Source organism: Strongyloides ratti (genome assembly GCF_001040885.1).
Source record: "Strongyloides ratti genome assembly S_ratti_ED321, chromosome : 2".
NCBI classification, from domain to species: domain Eukaryota; kingdom Metazoa; phylum Nematoda; class Chromadorea; order Rhabditida; family Strongyloididae; genus Strongyloides; species Strongyloides ratti.
The window spans coordinates 7,942,748-7,968,801 of NC_037308.1; the positions used below are offsets into that span (position 1 = coordinate 7,942,748).

Genomic DNA, 26,054 nt, shown 5'->3' on the forward strand with positions numbered 1-26,054 from the left:
TTGTAACTCATTTTAAAATATCTATTAGGATCGGTTAACTTTGAAATTAAATCTTTGTCATTTTAGTAAAAAGTGATATCTTACTGGACAAAACTTTAACTAAATGATATGGAGCCAGCCGATGTAACTACTTTTCTTCCAAAGGACAAATTAAGACATTTAGTACTACTGTCTGGATTGGATGTTGTTAATAATCCTTTTCATAAAGCTATATATTCAAATTTTCAAACACGATCATTGGCTCCTGATTGTTGTCCTTTAACATATAAAATTTTTACTCCTGAAAATATTATTGAAATACCTAAATTGATTAAAAATCAATCTAGAATTTTAAGATTTGATTGGCCATTAAAATATACACATATCTATCCTGCAGCAATAGTTTTATTTTACGATCTTAATTGGAGTACAGTAAATTGGGAAGAGAAAAAAAGAGAATTGGAGACAAAAATTGATGCATTAAGAAATGTCATTCAGAAAGATGGTAAACCATATAATAAAGGTACACAAATAATTCTTGTAATTATTCAACATAATGAAGGAGTAACTAAAGAAGAAAATGATAAACTTTGCAATCCAAAAGCAGCTGAAATATTATCATTGGTAAAGTTAAAAAATAATCAACTTTTTGTTATACCTGATACAGAGACAACATTATATAACTTTATTCTTCGATTAGAAAAACAATTTTATGAATTAACTCCAATATTTTATCAAGAATGTATTCGAAAAATTAGATCTCGAAACATTCCAAATAATAATTCAATTCTCCTTATTCGACAACAATTTAAATTAGCATTTTTAAGCGAGTTACGACAAGATAATCATACTGCAATGAGGTAAATTTTTTTTTTTTTTTAATTTTTATAATTAATATTTCTAGAAATTATAAACTTGCATATCAAAAATGTGCAGAATTGGATATGGTTGATCGAGATGCTTATGAAATTTTATCAGTTGCAAGTGTTATAAATTATAAGATATGTCAACTTTCATTTCAAAATAATCTTATTAGAGAAAGTTTTACTCAATATGTTAAACATCAGAATACTTTTTTTAATAGAAAATGTGGTGTTTATCCTGATCCATATATTGCTAAGATAGAATTTAATTTATGGAAAAGAGAACAGTGTGTTTTATTTGCAAAGTTATTTGAAAAAGCAATAAGTAATGGTTTATTGGCTATAATTCATAAGAATCCCGGTATTTATTATCAATCAGCAGCTGAATTTCAAAGGTGTGCTAATATTTACATTAAAGAGATGCTAGCAACAATATCGTACAATGAAAATAATGTAGTAAGAGAAGACGTTTTATCATTTAACAAAGATTTATCAAAAACGCATACAATATATTTTGGGCAACGTCCATGGAGGGTACTTACAGATTTGATGCCTGATAATGTTTTTGACAATAGTCATGAAAAAAGTGCTTTATTGACATTACAATCAAAAATTTTACCTAATTATCAACAAACAATTCAATTGTATAATATAGCTATGAAACATTTTGAGAAATTTCAAGCTCATCGATTTCAGACTAGAATAAAATCTCAAATTGCTGATGAGTTGATATCTTCTGGAAATTATAAACAAGCTCAATTATATTTATATGATATTTTGATGGAATACTATAAATCAAGAAACTTTGTTTTAACTCAAAATTTACTTGTAAAATTTTTAGAAATTGCATTTTTAAATGCAAATCTTAATGATTATATTTGGGCAATTTCACAACTTTCTAGTAGTAGGCAATATACTTTTTTAACAGTTAATGTTTCACAACATACAAATTTTTATACTCATAATTTAATAAGTCTTTTTCAAGGAGTTATTCCTGCACCATTAAAATCTGGTGTTATACCTTTAATTGATTCTGAATTGAATAGTATATTTGGTAAATGGCAACAAACATTATCTGATAAACCAATATTTAAAATAAATCTTACTGGATTAGTTTGTTTTTTAGAAGTATCTGTAAGTTTAACACAATTATCAATTGAAAATGAGTACGGTAATGAAAATTGTGTACTAGCTAGAGTTAATATTTTTAATGATCTAAATTGTGATATATCATTTGGAAAATTGACATTGTATATTGAAGATTGTTGTAAAGTGCCTAGTATTGTAACTAATGATGTTCTTGAAAATGCAACTTTGAAATTATATAAAAACGATATTATAATTGAAAAAAACTCTAGAAAATCATATTTCTTTTATTTTAATCCAGAAAAATTGAGTACAACGTTCTTAACAAATAATATTCAAATTGAATCACTAGTTTTATCAGGAGTTTCTCTCACAAAAACTCTTGTTAATGGATCTTTTCATTGGGACTTTCCAATAAATGACCCTTCATCTAGTGTTGTAATTAAGAAACGTCAACTACCACTAGATACAACAATCCTAGTTAGTAGTACAATATTTTATTTTGGTGAAAAATTCCTTCTTCCAATAAATATTTGTAACTCTTCTAAATTAAAAGAACTATCAAAATTAGAGTGTACAATTAGTTTGTCAAATCAAGAAATCAATCAAGTTGATATTAAAGCAGATAAAAAAATCTATTTATTGGATCCTTATACTAAAACAAAAGTCAGTAGTTTTGTTCAAATTATTGAATCTTTAGCCATTGATGGAAGTGTATGTTTTTTTTTCCATGTTTACAGATTTAATATATATGATTTTATAGTTTCTTTTAAATGTTCAATTTGATACAGATAAACCAAATGATTTTTACATACATCTAAATGTAAGTTTACTATTATTCTTAATATTTTAAATTTTGTAGATTAAAAGTAGTGATGATAACTCAAGCTTTTTTAAAAGTTTCAAAGTTAGTACTATTCAACCAGTAAAATGGAATTGTACCATTGTTTCTTTGGCGGTAAGTACTAATAAAATTTATTAAAATAAACTTTATTTAAAATTTAGAATGAAATTCTTAATCAAATTACTAATAACACACATTCTATGATACAATTTGATTTTGAAACATGTACAGAAATGGTTATAACTTCTGTTCTATGGAATTTAAATTCATATCTTACACCTACATCTCAAGTTTGTGAAAATTATACAGTTGAAACATGCAAGTTTTTAACATTTAAAAGTTTATTATTAAAATTTTAGATCAAAGTTTAGAACTTTCTTCTATATTATCTTATCTCATTACATTCATTGCTTCATTACCATTTGGTAGAGATGAATCTATTAATCTGGGTAAAATTACATTAAGTTGGAAACGGTATGTTGAAAAATATTTAAAAAAAAAGTATTTATTATTATTTTTTAGTCCTTCAACAACTACTATAAATAACACCACAATAGATTTAGGTATTTTTCCTATAATACATCTTCCAATTACCATTCAAAGTCAAATACTTTTGTCATCAAGTTTAATAATAAGAAAACCTATTCCAGTTCAATATACTTTTAAAAATAACTATTTTAAAGCCTTAACATTTAAGGTAACATTAGATATTTCAGAAGCATTTATGTTTTGTGGAGATAAAGAACAAACATTAACATTAATGCCAGGGGAAATTTTTGAAAATTGCTTAACACTTTTTGCATTGACTGCAGGACGGTTACCATACCCAAAATTAAATTTGTCTTTTGTTGATGAATCTAATACAGAATTCCCTAAGATATGTCAAGAGTTAGCCTTAAAATCATTGCCAACAAGGATATTTGTTATGGTAAGTATATTAATTATTTTTCTATAATTTTTTTTTTCTAGTCTACCGGTAAAAGTTAGTATAATTAGGAATTATATAAAAATGGTAAAGTATTGTTTAGATTTATATATGTTTTTTTTTTAAATACAATTCAATACTGATAAAAAAATCTTTTTCTAATATTTTCTTATTTTACTTACTAAAAATTTATTTTTTAGTAATTTGATAGATTATTTATTCTTTCATTCATTAGAGTTTAAGAATTAAATATATGAATTACTGTTATCTTTTTTATTAGTTAAAATTTATATAAATTTTATGAATAACATTGAAATAGACTTTATTTTTTGTCAAATAAAATTAGTTTCCTGTGACACAATTATTTTAGTTAATCTTCAGAGTAACGGAAGTACTAGGCTGTCAATCATGCGCTTATATTTTCAATAAAAAAGTTATTACTATGATTAAATTATATGATTACTAATTATTTGAAATGATTTCTTGTTATCAGTAGTCATAAAAATTTTTTTTAGTAAATTATAGATATGTCCAACAGTTTCTTTTTTATTTAAAATTGTGATGAATATGAAATAATACGAAATATTTGGTAACAACTATCAGGTATTATATTATAAAAAAAAGTATAAATTTTTAGTATGTCTTCAAAAATAAAAAATTTATGATATATTAATTGTCATTTTTAATTTTATTTAATTAATTTTTTAACTTTCATTTTCATTTTTATGATATCAAATAATTAACTTATTTTAAAAATAAATCTTTTATCCAAAACTTTGTCGTTCAAATATAAAAAAAAAATTAATTAAAATATCATAAACTAGTGATCTTAAAAAAACAAATAACTCTTTTTAGCTAACAAAAAAAAAGTATAATATGATATTAAAAATATTTAATGTTTAAACTTTTTTTAATATGCATGATTAGCTACAAAAAGAGATTCTCCTGCTGTTGTGTCACCAGCTTCACCAGCATATTTACCAAGTGAGGCTAAAGAGTTAGCTCTAGCTCTTTTAAGAAGAACAGCCTGAGCTGCAAGAATATTTTCATCTTTTCCAGCCCATGCTTTAATAGCTGAAGCCTGGAGAGCTCTACCATATGAGAAAGTTAAAGCCCATGGTTTTTTAGTATGATAGGCATTCATAGCATTAAGATTAACAGTAGCATCTTCCTCAGATTGACCACCTGATAAAAAGACAACTCCAGGAACTGCAACTGGAACAGTTCTTTGAAGAGCTGTAACGGTTGCCATTCCAATATCTTGATGTGAATATTTACCACCAGCATATGATTGTCCAGGGGTAACCATATTAGGTTTAAGAAGTGTACCCTCAAGGAATACATGGTGATCATTTAAAGCCTTATAAGTATAAGCAAGGACAGTTTCAGTGATCTTTTGACATCTAGCAAGATCATGATCTCCATCAGGAAGAGTTTCTGGTTCAACAATTGGAACAAGTCCATTTTGTTGGCAGATTGAGGCATATCTAGCTAAATTATTAGCAACCTCAACTAAAGCAGTATGAGATGGTGTTGTTCCTGAAATTTTATGAACACATCTCCATTTAGCAAATTGTGCTCCATCCTTTTTATATTGAGCACAACGGGCATTAAGATCATCCATTCCTTGAGTTGTACATTCTCCAACAGTTCCAGCAATTGGTACAACACCTCTATCAACTTTAATTCCTGGTATGATTCCTTTAGATCTTAAAACATCAACAAATGGTACTCCATCATCTGTCTTTTGGTAGAAAGTTTCATGGAACATTATAACACCAGAAATATAATTTGAGATTTCATTATCAGTTGTAAAAAGCATTTGACGATACTTTCTACGATTTTCTTCAGTATTTTCAAGACCAAGAGGTGATAATCTTTTTTCCATTGAACCTGTTGATTCATCAGCAGCAAGAATACCTAAGAAAAGAAAAAAGTATATTTTAATATAATAATAATAAATTTTACCTTTTCCTGGAGAAACAATAGCTTGTGCTATGGCACGAAGTTCATTCTCTTGTTCTTTTGTTAAATATTGTGAATAAGAAACCATGTTTTAATAAATTTCTAAAATTAATATTATTTAAAAAAATTAATAAAAAGGAAATAATATTAATAGGTAAAATTATACTAAACTTTAAATTCAAATAACTTTATTATTTATTTTAAAATATTTTAAGGAAAGTTTTATAAACATTTATGTTAAAATAAGAAAGAAAAAAAAAAGCATATTTATATTTCATGTACATTTTTTAAAAAGTTTATATGATTAGTAATATTGGAAATCTATAAAAACAAGTAGAAATACTTCCACTCAGCTTATATATTAAATTTTACTAACCAAGAAAAAAAACATTTTATTTATAAAAAAAAAAATTAATATAACTATAGGATCCTATTAAAAATATAATCTTAAGAGTATTAAAAAATAAGTTGTATTATATTTATAAAAACGTATATAACTTATTATATCTTTGAAATAAATGTAAAATATATTATTAAAGTATATTTACTTTAAAAATAGTGTATTGAAAATGAGGAAGCCTTAAAAATAACTAAACTCTGCCTCTATCAATAATAAAATTTTGAAGATTTTATTCCAAATGTCACGTAAATAAAATGTGTAAAAACGAGAGGATATGCCAACATCAACAAGACTTTAAAATATTTCATTCTTCTAAAAATATGTAAGTAAGCAGACGACATATTGCCAATGCTAACATATATATATAAATATACTTCTTTTTTTTTTAAAAAGAATACTTAATATAAATACACTTTGTATTACATTCATTGATAACAAAATAAATTTTTTTTTTTTTTAAATATGCGCTATAATGTTAAAGAGAACAAAAATTTATTGATAGTAAAAATAAAAAAGTCAAAAAGTATATATGATGTGGCTATAGATAAAAATACTTTATATTATTTAAATAACAAATAAAACATTACTTTATATTTTTTAAAAATATTAGATATCTAAAAAGTATACAAACAACCTTCATATCACATTCTTTTAATAACAACTTATATTAAAAAAAACTATTATTATAATCTTTAAACAAAATTTTTATAACATTTACATTTTAAAAGTTTATTTTTGCAAAAAAAAAAATTTAATTTATAAACTACTATTTAAAAATACTAAATATATATATTATTTAAAAATTCTTTTTTTCATAAAATGATTCATCACTATTAAATGAAATATATTTTAACTCATCTTTTAATTTTTTTATAATTTTAAAATGAACATTTGTATGGTATTGTAGGAAGCTTGCAAGGTGAACTTTTTCCTGGGTAACAAAATATTTAAGAAAATGTAATAATGAGGGTAAATGTGTAATTGATTGTTGATTATAAAATAATCTAAATTTATCCATAAATATACTATAATTTGATGCAATTGATTCTTGAGTATTTGTTATCATTATATTATAACAAAAATTATAAAATTCATTCTAAAATTAAAGAAAAAAATTAATTAATTATAATATAATAAAAAAAAACATACCTTCATAGTTAAACTATTATCTATAGAATAATTTTTTATAAAATATGTATACATTTTTAATAATGTTTTATATACATTAATTAAAGTATTATTTTTTTGAGGTTGTTGCCAAAATGAAAAATTTAAATTTAATTTTGAATACCAAACTTCTAATAAACATGATAAATACCATTCTATTGTTAAAAATTTTGTCTTATGAAATATTCTTTGAAATACATCATCAGTAAATGTATGTATAATTCCTTTTTTAATTTCATCATTAATATAATCTATACCTTTCATACAATAATATATAGTAGTTGTTGAATATTTAGAATTAAATGAATCATCAATAGCCATTTTTTTAGTACAAAATGCTAATATTGTAGCAAAAGTAAAACCACATTCTTTAATTTCTTTTGGTACTTTTATAACAACAGCATAATGTGTTTGTGCTTTCATTTTAAGTCCCATATTCCAATATAAAGCAGCACTTAAAAGATGAGTCCACCATGATGTTATTTCATCAGAAAATTCATAATTATCTAATACTATATTCCAATCTAGAAGACTAGCATCTGTACAATCTACTAAATTTGTATTAATATTATTATAATCATAAGGACAGGAACCTATTGAAAGTAATAATTGAATTGTTTCTGATACATTAAATGAATTGGAACATGAACTTGTTTTTTTATTTGTCTGATATTTATCTATCAATTGTTCAATTAAATCTGCTTTAAATAATATTGTTAAATGATTTAAAGGTTTCATCTCTTCATTTGTATATTTTCTACAAAAATATGTTTTAATATTACTATTAACTTTAATATTTTTAATCATTTCATGTACATTTGCAATATCACTTAAAAATTTTTTTCCATGAGAAGTAAAAACCCAATTTAAAGCTAAAAATTTTTCATTTTTAAATGCTGCTTTACGGACATGTCTTTTGGCTCGTCTCATAAAATATTTTCCAATTAAATTACCAATATAACTTGGAAATGATAGGCGAACTCTGATCGAGGCATTAATATAAATATCTGCTCTTTGTGCATGTGTTAATTTATCATTTGAGATACCAGCACTTTCTGATAAATTTACAGCATTTAATACTAAATTTAAACCTCTTAAATTATTACTACTATTAGAATCTTCCATAATTAAATGTAATTGATGTAATTGATGATAGACTAATGCAGTGGCAGCATGACTTTTACAAACAGCATCACTAAGTTGTGTTGGTGAACGTTTTCTTCTTGAAAAATATCTTCCAACCCAAACACTATTAAGAAGATGGCGTATTATTTGCCAAAATACAGTTAATAATTCATCAAAACCTCTTTTTGGAATTGGTCTACCAAGCATATCTAATCCATTAATTAAATATTTTTCTGCTCTCTCATAATTACCTTTACTTATAGCTGTTGATGCACTTTTTTTTAATTTTATAAAAGTTTCCCATGATGGTGAATTATAATCTGTTACTGGTTCACCTGATACTAATAATTTATATAAAATACTAATTATTATTATAGCATTCATTCCCCATATATAAGTATTTTCCATAATTGTATTTTGATACCAATGTCTTGCCTTATTTGCTGTTTCATTAACCATTGCAGCAACATGTGCACTCTTAATTGCTGTTTGATTATTTATTTCATTTAAAATTCTATGAGAAAAAGATAATATATTTTTAGTTGTTAAATTATTACTATTTTGAAAATATGATGTTCTAATATTTGAAGATTGATTTGAGTATGTTTTAAATGAAAATATTGATATTGGATTAAAAATTAGCATACAAAACATAAAAATACATAATGTAACTCTAGATTTATTATCCATAACTTTTTTCATCTGACTTTTTGTTTTTTTTAATGAAACATCTGGTATTGGTATACCAAGTTTATCAATAAATGTACTACCAGAATATTGTTGATTTCTAACATTAAAATTTTTTCGATATTGGATATTTTTTATTGGTGGGGATGCTGTATCACTTCCAGAAAAATAATCACTATTAGATGGACTTTTTAATGATGAATTTTTTTCATTTTGATTTGATCGTAATTTCAAATTAACTTCATAAACACTTTTTAATCCTTGTTTTAATTTATCTATTTGATAATAAAGTTGTTCATTCTCATCCATTAAAGAATTTAATTTATCAACAGCCTTTTTTAATGTTGCTGATTTACTTAACTATAAAATTAATAATTAAATATATAAGTTTAAAAAAAATAAATAAATATATAAATCATATTTTTTTTCTTACTTTTTCATCTTTTTTTGCAACAATCTCTTTAAGTTGATTAATTTGAACATTAATTGAACATCTATATTTTTTTTCTATCAAATTATGAGCCTTTCTCCGTTCTGTTTTAGGTTTTTTTATCACATTATCATAATCTTTTTCATTTTCTTTTCTATCTTTTAAGCTCATTGTCCTATCAAAGGTTATCTCATCAACATTAAAATTATTTACCCTTTCTTCATAATCGTTACTCATAGTGATATCTTCTGTAAAATCATTATAATCCTCCGTATACAAATCATTCCTCTTTTTTCTTTTATTATTTTTTTGATTTTTAAATGTTGTTGATTTTTTTGGGGCTTCTCTAATTAATTCTTCAATTTTTTCATCAAAATCATCCTCAGAGATGATGTCATTATTAAATGATTGAGATTTTGTGTTATCTGTATAATTTATATTTTTAAAATCATTAGTAATTTGATTATTAAAACCATTTTTAACTGTTTCTAAATTTTCAAATGAATTTGTTGTTGTATAAATATTTTTTGACAATGGTGGTGTAGTAAAAGTACTATGAAATAAACTTTCATTTGATATTGGTGATGAGTTAACACTATTATATTCTATATTTTGTTGGTCAAATGATTCAGAAGAAAAACTGGTAAATGATATAGGTGATAAATTATTGTTAACTTGAGATGGAGAAACATCACCATTATGATAATTAAATTTTCTTTCTGGGTAAAAGTCAAACTTATTTTCTTGTAATGGTGCTACCTGATTTTTAAAATTATATTCATATGAAACTGTTTCATTTACCTTCATATTGTTTGACATACATTCAAATGTATTTTTTGGAATAAATTGACTATTCTTATTAATATAAAAACTTGTATTTTGATAAGGCATGTCAAATGAATAGTCATATTTATTTATTAAATTATCTGTATTTTTCATTGATTGGTATGTTTGTCCTTCTGAAAATTGATTATTTTGAAGATATTCATTTTGAATATGAAAATTATTATAATCATTAACATTTGTTGTATTAGAAAAATAAGGAATTTCTATATAATTTTTATTTGAATACATATTTAATTCATCATTTTTAATTGAATCAACAATATTGTTTATTTCATTCAAACCTTCAGGTTGAAGGACATTTAATAAATTATCTTCATTTATCAATTCTTAAAAAAAAAAAAATAAAAATATTATTAATATAATTTTTATATATAATTTTTTTTACATACCATCAAGTTCCTGTGGTTTAACATAATCTAATGTAAAGTTATCTTCAATTAAATTTGATGATTCAAATGTATTATAATGAGATGGTTTGTAGTTTATATAGCTATTATTATTGGATGTCATAATGAATTCTCTTATAATGCATCTAAAAAATTAGATAAATATTTTACTTGTTATCATTTTGATAAAAAAATATATTTTATACTATTTATAAAAAAAAAAAAGTATAACATGTAATTAATATATTATATTTTTTTTTAAAATTATTATATCTACAAATATATAAAAATCAAAAAAAAAGAAATATAAAAAAATATTTAATTGATTTTTTAATTAATATATGCTACTAATAATTATAATAATAAAAAAAATATTATTATTATTATGCTTAATAAAACATTGTAAAATTATATATAAAGAATTATATTTTAATAAATAAAAAATTAATATATATATATTTATATATAAATATAATTTTTCTAAAAGTATGCAATTTTATTAATATTTGAAAAAATGATAAAATTGTCTGCATTTAATAGGAAAACTTTCTTTTATATTTTAATGTGACTAAAAATAATTATGATAATACAATTGATAAAATAATGTAATGATAAGAAATACCTTTACAAGAGTTAAAAGATCTATATAATACCACCAATATGATAGTAACTACAAAATATAACTAAAAATTTTTTAATTGTATATAAAGAAAATTAAAGTGGCGATGTAATTATAAGAACTACAATATATGATGTTTCTTTAGTTAACTTATGTATAAGTGATATTCATGAATAGTGATCAAGAATATATATAAATATATATATATATATATATATATATATGTATATATATATATATGTTATGTATATATAAATGTATTAAAAATATTGTATTTATTATTTTCAACAATAAACTTTCTATCAATTAAAAATTTTTATTCTTACTAAAACAAATTTATGTTATTTAAGAAATTAAAATATAAACGAATATTTTAATAATATTTTATATAAATTTTTATTAGCTATCAATAAAATATTTCACTTAAGAAAAATTATTTTTAAAATTACAAAATATTTTTTAATATTAAAATAATATATAATAAAAAATATATTATCTATATGCACTTTTCTTACCTTTTAATATTTTTATTGGTGTGCCACCCGATAACTTTAAATATTATTAACTTGTAACTAAGGAAAATATTTGTACTAGTTAAATTGATAACAAAAAAACTGATAAATTTTATGATAAAGTGGAGCTGAATTATATTAGTATGTAATAATCATCTTTCTTTTTTTATATGTTTTTATGCTTATCATTTTAAAATATAAACATTTTATTTTTCAAATAAATTTTTATTATTATCAACCACAGAAGGTAAAATTTTAATTAATAAAAAAAAAAGAAATGATTGTGAAAATATAACATTTTTATTTGACAATTAAAGAAAAATATATTAAAAATGATATTTAACCTTTTTTAAAATAGTAATAAAAAATTAATAACAAAATTTAGACATTTATTTATAAATTACTAAAATAGAAGATTACAATCAAATTATCCAATCAATTGAAATAATCTTTTTTTTATCTAGTATAATGAAATCTACTCTTTTCCTTAAATTTTGTCATTTTCAATTTACAGAAAAATTTATCTATCTAAACATACTATTTTTTAATATTTAAACATATCTTCAGGTTTCTATTTAAAAAAAAAACTATAACTTTGAATTAAAAAAAAAATTATCATTTAAACAGATTATTATAAATATTATATATAAATCAATTTTTATTCATAACCTATTTAATCTTTGCATATGATTTTATCAATTCTTGATTATGATTGTCATTGTCATTATAAAATAATTTTGTGACAAAAAAAGAAATACCTCGATTTTTGAAATAACAAATACTATTATAAATACACCATATCAATTTAGAAAATATAAAATAGTTTTGTGAATTAAAAAAAATTTTCTATATAATTTTTTTTTATATTCAAATATCTAACATTACTTTTTTTTATTAACTTTTTTAAATTATAAAAAAAAAATTATAAATAGAAAACATGTGGTTGTAATAAAGTTTTACTATCTTATTAATTTTATAAAATTAAACTATGATAAAAAAAAAAATTTTTTCTTTTTTGATGCGCAATGTCATTATACATTGAATGTTTCATTTTGTCATATTAAACATTGATGCAACTTTATTTTTGCTCTCTTAATTACTGTAACTTAAAAATATGTAAATCAAGTTCAATTTTATTTGATACTATTACAAAGTACTATATGCCCCAAAATTGAAAAATGAGCACGGAATGTGGAAAATAATTTCACGGTAATTAATGATTTTATATTTCTTTGACTCTCAAATCATAAATGGTGGTATTTATCAGAAAATACGCTAATATGTTTACTAGTAAATGTTAATTTTTATACGCCATATTGTTTAAAAGTATTACAACCATTTCAAAGTCATGTTTCAACTACATATACTTCCTATGCTAATTGATTTTCAATTGGGCAAAAGTATTATTTTCAGTTTACTTTTAATAAAAATAATAATAAATGCTTGAATCCTTAAAATTTTGGAATGTTAATTATATGGTAAATATATAATAATTATACTTTTATTATATAATTTCTTTTATATACTATGCTAATTTCTTCTTTACTATAAATAGTATACGAGCAAAGTGTTATGGTTACTTTTTCTTAATTTATTATTATTATATTGTTACTTTTTTTTTTTTTTTGATTAAGGCAATTAAATTTTGTTTACATAATAGCATTAACATTTTTTTGAAATTTTAATTTATAATTCCTCACTTCTTAAATAAATTTGATAATTGTCAATTTAATGCTACAATAATTAAATTTAATTATCTATTTAAAATTATAACAAAAAAAGTACTAATTTTATATTAACAAATGATTATATACATATATATATATATAAGTAAGACTAACATTATTATATTATATATTCATTTTAATAATATCATATATATTTTTAAAATAATATGCCTAAATTTTATTACATGTATGAAGATTTGATATCTATTATAGAAAAAAAAAATTTTTTTTACTAATATATTTTAAATATTTATCAATATTTATTAATCAAAAAAAAAAAACAAACAAAAACTTTTACCAATATATTAAAACAAATATTTTGTTAAAGGTATATTATTTTTTTTATCATTTTATTGTTATGGGATCTGTTAGTTCAGAAGAAAATAAAAGAGGAGAATTTGCCAAATTTGAGTTAGATGCAGAGAGTTTAAAAGAAAATTTAAGATATGGTTTTGGTTCTTATACTCCTGATTATTTACAATTTTTAAATAATCCCTATTACCTATCATTTTTTATGGGTTTAGCATCTTTTTTTCAAAGTATTGCTGTTAATGGAGCTTATCCAATGGCAATTTCATCCCTAGAAAGACGGTATAATTTAAATAGGTTTGTATAAATAATTTTATTTAAAAAAAAATAATATATATAATCTTTTTTTTTTATATATTAGTAAGCAAACAGGAACAGCAAATGTTGCTTATGATTTATCTGTTGCTTTGGTAGTTTTTTATGTTTGTAAAAAAGGTAACTCTGGTCATAAGGGAAGATGGATTGCTGGTGGTGTTTTATTTACTTCTATTGGATGTTTATTATGTGCATTACCTCATTTTATATATGGTCCATATCAGGTTCCAACAATAATTAATGAAAAAAATAAAGATTTAGGAGAGTGTACCTTTAGAAATATTACTATTACAAATAATGTTGTTGAAATAAGTTATTTTGAAAAATTTATAAAAAAATTTAAATTTGGAAATATTGGATTATATCTTGATCCAATTTTTTTGATGTTTTTTTTTGGTATGTTTATAAATGGTGCCGGTTCAACACCTTTGTTTTCTATTGGTACGGCATATCTTGATGAAAATGTTTCACAACAAAGTTCTGCTATGTTTTTAGCTGTAAATGCTTTTATGCAGGCACTTGGTCCTGTTTTTGGTATGATGGGATTTGCCTATTTATTAAATATTTATGTTGATTTTGATACTGTTGATCATAATAATTTAAATTTAAAAGATAGTAATGATCCACGATGGATAGGTGCTTGGTGGCTTAGTTTTTTAATAACAGCTGCAGCAACTGTCTTTACAGCTATTCCATTATTTGGTTATCCTACACAACTTCCTGGTGCTAAAATACATAGAATGCATGATATTGATCAAAGGCATCAGGTAACAAAAGAAGTTGAAGATAAATTAGAATATATTGGTATAGTTTCTTGTATCAAATCATTTAAATATATTTTTTCTAATCCACCATTTATGTTTGTAATTCTTGAAAATATAACAGAATCAATGATATTAAATGGATTTTCTGGTTTTATGCCTAAAATTATGGAAAATTTATTAAATGTCTCTCCATTAATATCTGGATTTTTAAGTTCTTCCATAATTATAGCTGCCTGTGTGGGTGTAATACTTGGTGGTGCATTATTACAACAATTAAAATTACAATTAAGTGGAATGCTTAAAATTAATATGACCTTTCATATTTTAGCTGTATTTTTTATGTGCGCCTTTATTTTTCATTGTCCTTCTAAAGAATTTATTGGTATAAATGAAGGTTATCCTGGAACTCTTGTAAAGCAATCAAAAATCAATTTAAATGACACTTGTAATTCAAATTGTTATTGTAAAGAAGACTGGAATCCAGTTTGTCATATCTCAACAAATAAAATGTTTTTTTCACCATGTTTTGCTGGATGTACAGAAAGTTATGAAGACTCTGATAATACTTTATCATGGAAAAATTGTTCATGTATTGATACTAATGCAAATACAACAAAAGTTAAACAAGGTTTTTGTGATATTGAATGTGGAAAAAATAGATATATTTTTATAGCTTTAATTATGTGTGGTACAGTTTGTTCATTTGCAGCAGGAATTCCGGCACAACAAGCATTACTAAGAATGGTTCCTTTTCAATCTAGATCATTTGCAATTGCAATAAATTGGGTTTTACTTCGATTACTAGGATTTTTACCTGGTGGATATATTTTTGGAGCAATTATTGATGGTTTTTGTTTAAAATGGAGTAAAGCAGAAAATTTTGAATATAAATCATGTTTAGTTATGGATACTCATGGTCTTGCAATGCGTCTTATGCAAGTTTGTATGATATGTAAATTAATAAGTATATTAGGATGCATTGTGGCACAAATAACATATAAACCAACTGATAGAGGAACTGCAATAACCACAGATTCAGAAGTTCCCTGTTCTTTTGCTATAAATGATGACAGAACAAACGAAGAAAAATTAAAATATCGTGTAAAGTAATAACATTTACAATAATCTATTCTATGTATATATATTGTCTTTATACTTTTTTTTTGTATTATAATTAACAATTTATTAATTTTTTTTTTCCTAAAGTGCAAATAACAAATGATATATTACATTGTTTTTTTTATTAATTTAATTAAGAATAATTATTATAACATGCATCATATTTTGAAGATTTGTCATCTTGGTAAAATTGCTGCATAATTTTTGTTTTGATTTAATTTTTCTACTCCAATTTATATATATATATTTTTTTTTGATGTAATGGTTAACTATTCCATTAATTTATATATTTTGGTGTAATTTCCTGATGACGTTAAAAAAATATATTCAAAATTATTTAATTTTTGACTGGTATTATTAACTAAATCATAAAAATAAAACATAATATTTATTAATAAATCCCTTTATTTAAATCAATAAGGAAATAAATAAATAAAAAACAATAAAATGGATATATTTAACTTTTTTTTATATTTGAAAATACATACCCTGGATTCACTTATTATTCCCCAAACTGAAAAGAATGAGACTTGACTTAGATTAACTCCTTTAATTATTACTTCTATCTAGGATAGGAACTTTTTTTTTATCAAATATTATTACGGTGTATTATTTTCCATTTTGTCAGAATTTTTTACAGTAAAACGAATACCATTATCTAAGTCATCACAACCGTTTGAATTCCTTTTAGAAGCTCTTGATGAGGTACCTTCCCATTCACTTGTTTCACAGGAATCACGAATTCCAATTTCTTCTTCTAATTGTCTAAAAACATCATTCTGTCTATTGACAAAAGAAGGATTTGCACGTTTAAGAGTAGATGTATTAGCATTACAATAAAATACATATCCTTCATTGTCACCTTCTTCAAAATCATATTCACTATCAACATCATTTTCAGTGGTTATATCTAAAATTTCTTTATTATCTTGTTTGTCATTATTTCTTGTTAGATTAGAATTATGATAATTATTAACAACTGAAATAGTATCAGTAATAGAGGTATACTCATCATTTCTTCTATGTCTTCTCATTGTTTCATGAGGACTTAAAAGTTTTCCATGTTTGAAAGAAGAGGTTCCTGGTGGTGTTGATGAAAACAGACGATGATCAAGAGAAATTCTACTTCCTAAATGAGGATTAGTTTCTAAATCAGATAATTTATTTTTATTGTGTATTGAAGGACTTTCAGGTATCTCATTCTCTGAATATGTATTTGTCCTAAACCTACGCTTCATTTCCATTTCATCATTATTTGATTTTACTAAATTTGTCATAGAATAATCACCATTTTCTGAAACATTTTCATCTATAAATTCTTCCTCTATTAATTGCTGATTTTGTAAAGTAGATGATACATCTTGAAATGGTGTTCCATTTTCATCAATTGGTCCTGGTGTGAAACATTTATTATTATGAAAAGATGGTTTACTTTGTAATACTAATTGTCTTACCAAAGACAACAACTCTGTTTGATTAGCCTCAAAAGTTTCAATTCTTGATTCCATATCTCTTAAAGAATTATTCATATTATTTTCTTTATTAACAATATCATTAAATTTATAAACTAATTGTTCACTTCTTTCAGCAATTCTTAATATTCTTTCATCTGTTGATACATTTTTTTTATACTCTTTTTGTCTATGTAACTCATCCATACATTCTTCTTCAAAATCATGTAATTTTTCTACTTGATCAAGATTTAAAAATAATTTTAAACTATAATCAAATAGTCTATCTTCTTCATACTTTTCTTTATCATATTGTTTTTTTAAAAACTTTTTAAAAAACTTATGATTAATCATATGTTTTCTAATGGTATGTTTAGTATATTTAAATAACATATATAAATGATAAAATAAAGTAAATGGTGGTGGCAAAAAAGGTGTACTTTCATATTCCATAACTTGACGATATCGTTGGAAAAGCCAAATTTGTTGAGAAATTTTATCTGTTGCATCAAAAATATTGTTAAAAATTGCTATTAGCATACTAATAAGTAAAATATTTGATATAAGAAGAAATATTGTCATAAGAATTGGAGTTATCCAATATCCAGGAACACATTTTCCATTTGCATTGAAAACTTCATCTATAGATTTACTCTGATTAATATGTTCATCCCATGCATAATCCCCACACTCATCAATTTCTGGAGCATAAACTTCACCATATAACATAAAATATGGTTTATAAAAAATATTTCTTACAAGAATCCAATTCCAATTTTCATTAGGAAAAGTGATGGCTTGTCGTGCTAAGCCAAATGAAAGAAGTGATACTACAAGCATTACCACTATATATGACATACTTTGAATCATTTTCCCTGCCATTGTAATGTATGGACCAAATTTTGGATGAACACTAAGAAAATCTAATAATTTTAAAGTCCAAAAAACTGATGATACTGATAAAACAACACGTCCGTAAGCACGATATTGTGGTAAGAAAGCACGAATTCCAAGACCGGTAAGATACCCAATTATAGCCATTGTTGTTAATAAATACCACATATTTTTAAAAAAATACCCAAATTTTTCTTTATATCTTTTTGGTCCTGACATTACAAATTTTCTTACATGTTCACATCCAAATGAAAAAACATATAAAGTAAGAAAAGTATCAAGGAGATTCAAAGTAGGTGGAGTCTTAATCAAAAGAGTATAAGCATAGATAATTAGAAAAAATATAAAACTTAGACACCAAGTCCAAAATGTTGTTATTGGCGCAGAACAAAATTCATAAATTTTTCTTTGCGTTTTGATCTGTTTACTTCTAGCTATAGTCATAGCTTTAATTCCATCACTTTGTTTTGCATTTATAAAATTCATAAAATGTTCATTGGAACCAATCCTATTTTTTAAATAAGAAGAAGAAACTCCTTTAGCGTTTATGTATTTATCATTCAATGATTCAATATCTAATCTGTATTCATTATCTAATACTTCTTTATCTTTTGTTGAACTTATTTTTTTTTTAAAATTATCATTATGAGATAAAGACATTTTCTGACTTTGTTCAGCTGCTTGGTATTCTTTTGAATAAACTATATTTGATGTTGGGCCAGATGAACTAAATGTATTATGGCGTTTTTTTTTCCTACCATGAAAAAAATTTGTCAAATTAATTGATTGAACACTTTCACTTGAATATCTTTTTTTAACACTATCATTGTCATATTTGTCATCTTCTTCAAAATCATCTGAAGATTCTGAATCACTTGACTCACTGCTTGATGAACCACTGGTTGATGAATCATAATCATTAATATCTTCTTCATGTTCCGCAGCTGTTTGTGGTTGTAATAATAATTCTTCACGAGTTTTAAATTCAAGGAAAAATATTGTAGGAACACACAATATTCCTAGGATAACTTTAAGATTAGAATTACTTCTAATTCTTAAACCACCATGCCAAAGATCTGCAAGTAATATTTGACAACAGGGATGAGATAAAAATTGTTTATTATTAACCAAAACTGCTAAACTTAGGCAAGTTTCATTGCCAAAATAACTAAGTTCATATGTTAATAATTGTAAAGTTTGAGCGTCATCCATTCGATAGCATTGATCCAACAACTCTAATGATAGTTCTCTAAAATCTTCAGCATACTGTTTCAATTCTTCACAAACTTCTACCTCAAGGTAATCCTCCGCAGCCTCTTTTGATAGTGCCTTATTTATCCTGCAGGCAACCAAACTTTTTGCCATAGCTTCTTCACCATGTTCCCACATACATAAAGCCATTTCATGACGTTTAGTTAAAACTGCCCAAATTAAAAGATCCGAAAAAGGATATCTAAATTCAAATTCATTTTTATCATTACATGTGTTACTATTATCATCGTCATCACCATCATAATCATTATTAACTAATACAGGTGGTTCCATTTGACCAGTTGAGGTATTATCACGTCTTAAAACAGACCTCCAAATGATATGATTACCTAATGCTCTATTTCCTGCAGTGATTAAAGTTTCTGGAAGACTGTTATCTAATAAAGGAGATGCTGAATCAATAACAGGAGAACAAACACTTCCATGAGATGGAATATTATCTTCATAAGTTTTTCCTTGTGAAAAACCTGAGTTTCTAGGAAATTTATAATTAGCTTTATTTTTCTTATAATTTCTATAGACATCTTTAAATGCTTTTGAAGTATATGTACTTCTAAAACCATATCCCATTAACTTCTCAATTGCTAAACCTATATCAGGTAATTTATACCTATATCCACTACGAATTTTTACAACATCTCTTACAATATAATATAATGTATTTGGTGGTCCTTTATCTGTATTATACAAATCTTCTAATCTTTCAATTGTTAAAAAATTACTCATACTAACACCATTTTCAAGTAATAATCTAACAAAAGCAACTCTATCATGAATTAATGCTTCAAGCATTGCATTATTTAAAGCACCAGGAGGCCAATGTTGACCCATAATAAATATATCTGATTTGGCAATGTCTACACGATTCCATGCCAAAGCTAGTGATAATTGTTCTGGAGCTGAAAGATTCTGACCTTTTAATAAAGCTGTTAAAATTGCATGATCAACATCTTGTTTATGTGATTCACCTAACCTGAAAACAGTTATCATTTTTTTATCTTTTACACATTCTAATAAATCAAGTAATAAATTTTCTGATTCTGGTTTACTGTAAAAAAATACATTTTGAATAAGATGTAAAAGTTGAGGTTGAACACCTTCAGGTAGTTGACCATTATCAAGAACAAATCTATGAGCAAAAGCAATTAAATCACTAGCTCTACCACTTCCATCACAAACAACTACTGGAACTCTAGGTATATTTGCTACATAATCTAATACTGTTCTAATTGTACATGTACCACCTTCCAATACAACACAAACAATTGGAACTCCTCTATTTCCTTCACCAACTTTTTGTTTCTGAGCAATGTAACTTTCTAAACGTCTTCTTAAAATTATATCAGCTCCATATCTTCCAACTGTTCCATTATCAACTAGTAAAAAATATGAATGACGATTATTTAATACTTGAAGTTTTCCTTTTGTTGAAAAACTATGAGGATGATATGGTACTACACAATCTTGTCCAATAAGACTATCACGTTTTTTTAATAAACCCCACTGTGCAACACCTATAGTAACTATTTTTGATTTTCCTTTTCCAACTAATGATGCTCCACCATCTAATGCTGCAGCAACATGTCTAACAACACCAGCATTAATACCTGAAGTAATAATCCATGCACCTGCTGTTCGTGCAGCTTTAAGTAAACCTTTCCTAAATACTCTTGTTAATTTTGTTTGAATGTCAAAATTAGTCATTCCTCCATGAATTGTTATAATTAATTTTGGTGGTGGTATTTTCCAAACATTTGCAAATAATTTAACTATATCTGCAGGATCAGAATCAAAAGATAATCTTATATAATTTGCTTTTGTAGGATGAGGACCACCCTGAAATTCAATGGTACCATATGCATCAGTTGGACAGAGAACTGTATGCTTTCTTATACTCCATTTTTCAAGACCATTCTTTTTTGATTTTACTATTTCATCAAAAGCATGAATATAATGGTCATTTTTTAATCTTCCACATCCACATTTTTCTTCATCTTTTACAGTTGAAATAAACTGAGAACATTCTCTTTTTTTAAAAATTTTCTCAATAAAATTATCACTCATAATATGATCTGAATCTTTAGAATTCCTACCAAAACTATGAACAATATTTGAAATACTCCTATAACTTCCAGAATCTTTCTCCTCATTATCATCTTTTTTACTATGAATTGACGTTTCACAGTCATTGTATTCCTCTTCATTTATTTTTTTTGCTTCAACAATCTTATCTACCAGTAAATTTTCATCTTTTTTAGATTCATTTGTAACAGCTAACATTTCTTTCCAATCACTACAATGTACATATCTTGGTGGTGCATTAGCACCATTCATCATCCTTGTCCGTCTAATCTGATGTTCAGTACCTATATTATCAAAAAACAATTTTTAAATTAAATAAAAATAGTATTACTATAAAACTTACGATGAGTACGTTTTCTATGGTGACGGCGTTCTCTATCAAAACGATTAGGTCTTATTCCAACTTCATTGTAATGACTTAACTTCCTAACTGCAGAAAATGCTTTACTAATATCAGAATCTGCCTGAGTATATGGAGTTGCAGAAGAAGATGAAATATTATTTTTCTCCATTCTTTTGAATTTTTAGTGAAATTTTCGAAAACATAAACAATTAATTAAAATATATTTATATATTTTTCATATAATTTATACGTTACTAAAAAATAATTAAAAAATTTATTAATTAAAAAATTAAAAAATATTTAAAACATACACAAAACTATCCAACTGAATTTTTATTATTAAAAAATTCTAACGATTCTGTGCCAAATTTTTTAGATTTTATCATCAAAATTATATCTTTATAAATCTAATAAAAGTATAAATAATGTTAAATATATATTAATCAAATAAAACCCTACCACGATATGTGGTATTTTACTAAAATAATTTTCACATAATATCTAGTATATAAATTGTTAAAATATTACATTATAAAAAAAAAATGATAAAAAGTATGATCATGCAGCTATCTATATGTAAGCATTTTGTTATACACAAATTACTCACAATAATATTTAAATTAAACAAATATTATAAATGAATATAAAAAAAAAAAATTAAACGACAATATATTATATTAATTTTTATTTAAACACTTTAAAAATACTCTAGAAAATGCCCTTTATTTTCCAAGAATAAAAATTTAACTTTTTACTATTTGAAAAAAAATAAAAAATAATTTATAACAACATTTTAATAAATATTTAAATTTAATATATTTTAAAATAATTCGTTAAACATATTCCTTTAATTAGTCAAATTTCTATAAATAGATAAAATATTCATCTTAATATATTATAACTATAAATCACTCATTCTTTCGAAACACTAAAGATAATATTTCTCCAATGAATAAAAAAAAAAAAACTAATTTAAATCACTTTTATTAATAAGAAATAGCATAAGATATTTAAAAGTATATATCTATTGGTAACTTTGACATTATAATCGTTGACTAAAATCTATGTATGGTAGTGTTTTTAATTAAAAACTTTGAACAAAATTAGGTATATTAAAGTGTTTTTGTAATAGACAATATATGGTCAAATATTAATTATCTGGTTAAAAAAATTGCTAGTTAATTGTACATCTAAATCAATAATGCCCTGAGCACAGTCGAAAAGTTTACAATACATATATTGGAACAAGACTCATTGTTCTAACAATACGTCTCTATAAATGTGCTTAAACGTTAAAAGAGGACACAAAAATTATTAGTTTATTTTATATATTTCTTTCTTTCACAATCATAATAAATAAAGAAATGATAGGAAAACAAAAAAATTTATTTTGATTTTGTAATATTAGTTTAAGCATAATGTTTAAATTAAATATTTCTAACGATATCCAATGACTTTAACTTACAATATTATAAAAAAAATTAGTGGATTAAACTTATAACATTACAACTGTTAAAATTTTATAAAATTCAACTATAAAATAAATATTTTCCATTATTTAAAAAAATAAATAAAATTATTTATTTAAAAAACTACTAACAAAGTAAGTATTACTTTGTTGAATATGGTAAATGAAAAGTGTAATAATGTTATTTGCTATGTTAACAATCTATTTTTAACAATCCACCCATTGTTATTAGTATAATTAATAATATTTACTATACTTTATACTATTTTGCAACATCTATTTAAAAGTGCTCTTAATTAACCTTAATAATTAGTTTTTTTTTTACTTATAATTATATTAAAAAATGTAATTTGTTATGTTAAAAAATAAAAGTTATGATGTCATAATAATCATATCTAACATTAAATCTTAATATATAAACAATCCAAAATAAAATTTAAACTTGCTCAATCATTTTATTTTTTGTATGTAATAAAAAATTCATTGATTTATATTTAATAAGAAAAATGTACAAACATGCAACAAGTAAAATTTTTCTAAAAAAAATAAAAACGAAAATAATTTTAATATATAAAATTCTTTTATATATTATTATCAAATATTTAAATAAAAATGTTAATAAAATTTATTAAAAAACGAGCTACTATTCAAAATATAACAATTCTTTACATAAATTATCATGTCCTATGGATATAATATTTGTTTTTTATCATCTTTAGATATATGTGATATTTTACCCTTCATAGATATAGTATATTCTTTATTTATAACTACATCAAATTCAACAATTTTTCCTTCATACTCAACATTTGGACCACTAATTTCTTCTCCAGTAATTTTAATACAATCATCTTTAACAGATATTCCATTAAAAAGTAATGAACATTTTAAAATTTCATTATTAAGCTTCCACTCATTTTCCAAAGAAACATATATAGGAAAAACTTCTTTTGTTAACTCGCGTTTTAGTTTTATATATTCAAATGGAATTCTTACACGTTTAGCTAATTCATCTTTCATAGATTCTTTCTTTTTGGCAAAATAATCTAAATCAAATGGAGAAGCGTAAGCTGCTTTTCCTGATAAAAGTAAATCCGTCCTTGCCAATTTTCTATTAACAGATACAATATCAAATTGATGGCCAATTCCCTCTACATCACAAAGTAGGATAACTTTAAGATCTCCAGCAGCGGTATTTGATGTATTTTCAACAACGTCAAATCGTTGTAACTCTGGAAGTTCATTTGGATTTCGTTGATGTTTACCTGGTGGTGTTGCTTCTGGAACAACAAGTCTTTTTAAAATCCATGTATTCTAACATGAAGTAAAAAAAATATTTCAAATTAAAACTTACTCTTTGAAAATTTAAATGTGGACTAAATGACTTAATTGTCCTCGAAGCAAAATTCATTATATAAAGGATTTACTTTTTAATATACAATAATTCTAAATTTTGGTAAACTACTTTCCATTTAACAAATATTTCGTGGCAAGATACTACTCTATTTTATCTTAAATGTTCTTTAAATTAACAATATCAAAAGTTTGTATAATTTATTGTTTATGAAGAAGTTACAATTATACGACAAAATAACAATCACACAAATATTTTTATTAAAATAATTTACTTTTTATATAATATTGTTAATAGAATAATTCAATTTTATGACTTTATTTTGTTTTATCTTTGTTGCTAATAATAAGTTTTTAATATAATATTTTGGGAAAAAAATAAGAAAATACTTTAACAAATCAAATAATATTTATTTATATTACTATTTTATAAAATATGAATACAGGTAAATAATAACATACTTTTTTTTTATCAACTATAATGTATATAGTTTTAATCGTCAATTAGCGAAACACTTTCATTGAAATTAAATGTATGAATAACATTGTTTTCAAAAAAAAAAAAAAAAAGCAAAGTTTAAAAATACTTTTCAAAAGATAAATAAAATGGTCATGTAAATTATAATGATTTATAAAGGGCTAACTTTTAGGGAGTGATAAAAATTTTTTCAAAATCGTTTTTTTTTAAATTTTTTATTAGTGTTAATATTATTTAATAAAAAGTTATATTTATTTAAAATCATGAATTATAGAAATTTTTAATATCTTCAATTTCTATTATTATATTAATTCCAACATCTACCTTTTTTTATAATATGTTATTATATTGTAACAATTTTTTATTAAACTATTTCTTTTATTTTATAATTTTACACAAAAGGAAAAACATTTTTTTAATAGTACTTACTATATTCACATACCTAAAAAAAATTTTAAACACAACTTATAACTATAAACATAATTTTGTAAATTTAATCAATTAAAACAATGTATCCAACAATCATTTTAACTTTCTCAAAACATTTCATCTTAAATAAAAAGTTGTAATAAACAAATTTATTTAATATTTAAAAATAATAGAAGTTTATATCTTTAAAATTAAACAATATTTATTATAAAAAGA

General features: G+C 23.3%; 6 protein-coding genes across 6 annotated transcripts; 2 read left to right on the top strand and 4 right to left on the bottom strand.

Annotated features, from left to right (window-relative positions):
* Positions 1-108: 108 nt before the first annotated feature.
* Positions 109-3,759, top strand: SRAE_2000254200 (Trafficking protein particle complex subunit 11; the record flags this gene model as incomplete). Its single annotated transcript, XM_024653622.1, has 9 exons — positions 109-839; positions 884-2,642; positions 2,692-2,751; positions 2,791-2,886; positions 2,934-3,090; positions 3,132-3,246; positions 3,295-3,335; positions 3,489-3,700; positions 3,742-3,759. The coding sequence occupies 9 exons, from the start codon at positions 109-111 to the stop codon at positions 3,757-3,759; spliced, it is 3,189 nt and encodes a 1,062-aa protein (XP_024507080.1).
* An 848-nt stretch (positions 3,760-4,607) lies between these two features.
* On the bottom strand, positions 4,608-5,750 carry SRAE_2000254300 (Fructose-bisphosphate aldolase, class-I family and Aldolase-type TIM barrel domain-containing protein; the record flags this gene model as incomplete). Its single annotated transcript, XM_024653623.1, has 2 exons — positions 4,608-5,617; positions 5,666-5,750. The coding sequence occupies 2 exons, from the start codon at positions 5,748-5,750 to the stop codon at positions 4,608-4,610; spliced, it is 1,095 nt and encodes a 364-aa protein (XP_024507081.1).
* Positions 5,751-6,858: 1,108 nt separating this feature from the next.
* SRAE_2000254400 (Helix loop helix protein 106) lies at positions 6,859-10,827 on the bottom strand (the record flags this gene model as incomplete). The annotated part of the gene is made up of 6 exons (XM_024653624.1): positions 6,859-7,158; positions 7,212-8,563; positions 8,606-9,401; positions 9,475-10,230; positions 10,273-10,643; positions 10,707-10,827. 6 exons carry the CDS (start codon positions 10,825-10,827, stop codon positions 6,859-6,861), a joined length of 3,696 nt encoding a protein of 1,231 aa, XP_024507082.1.
* Positions 10,828-13,919: 3,092 nt separating this feature from the next.
* On the top strand, positions 13,920-16,059 carry SRAE_2000254500 (Kazal domain and Organic anion transporter polypeptide OATP family and Major facilitator superfamily domain, general substrate transporter-containing protein; the record flags this gene model as incomplete). The annotated part of the gene is made up of 2 exons (XM_024653625.1): positions 13,920-14,167; positions 14,232-16,059. 2 exons carry the CDS (start codon positions 13,920-13,922, stop codon positions 16,057-16,059), a joined length of 2,076 nt encoding a protein of 691 aa, XP_024507083.1.
* Positions 16,060-16,667: 608 nt separating this feature from the next.
* SRAE_2000254600 (Transient receptor potential cation channel subfamily M member 1) lies at positions 16,668-22,279 on the bottom strand (the record flags this gene model as incomplete). Its single annotated transcript, XM_024653626.1, has 2 exons — positions 16,668-22,051; positions 22,111-22,279. 2 exons carry the CDS (start codon positions 22,277-22,279, stop codon positions 16,668-16,670), a joined length of 5,553 nt encoding a protein of 1,850 aa, XP_024507084.1.
* Positions 22,280-24,262: 1,983 nt separating this feature from the next.
* Positions 24,263-24,989, bottom strand: SRAE_2000254700 (Ribosomal protein L9/RNase H1, N-terminal domain and Ribosomal protein L9, N-terminal domain-containing protein; the record flags this gene model as incomplete). The annotated part of the gene is made up of 2 exons (XM_024653627.1): positions 24,263-24,892; positions 24,933-24,989. The coding sequence occupies 2 exons, from the start codon at positions 24,987-24,989 to the stop codon at positions 24,263-24,265; spliced, it is 687 nt and encodes a 228-aa protein (XP_024507085.1).
* Between the last annotated feature and the right edge of the window lie 1,065 nt (positions 24,990-26,054).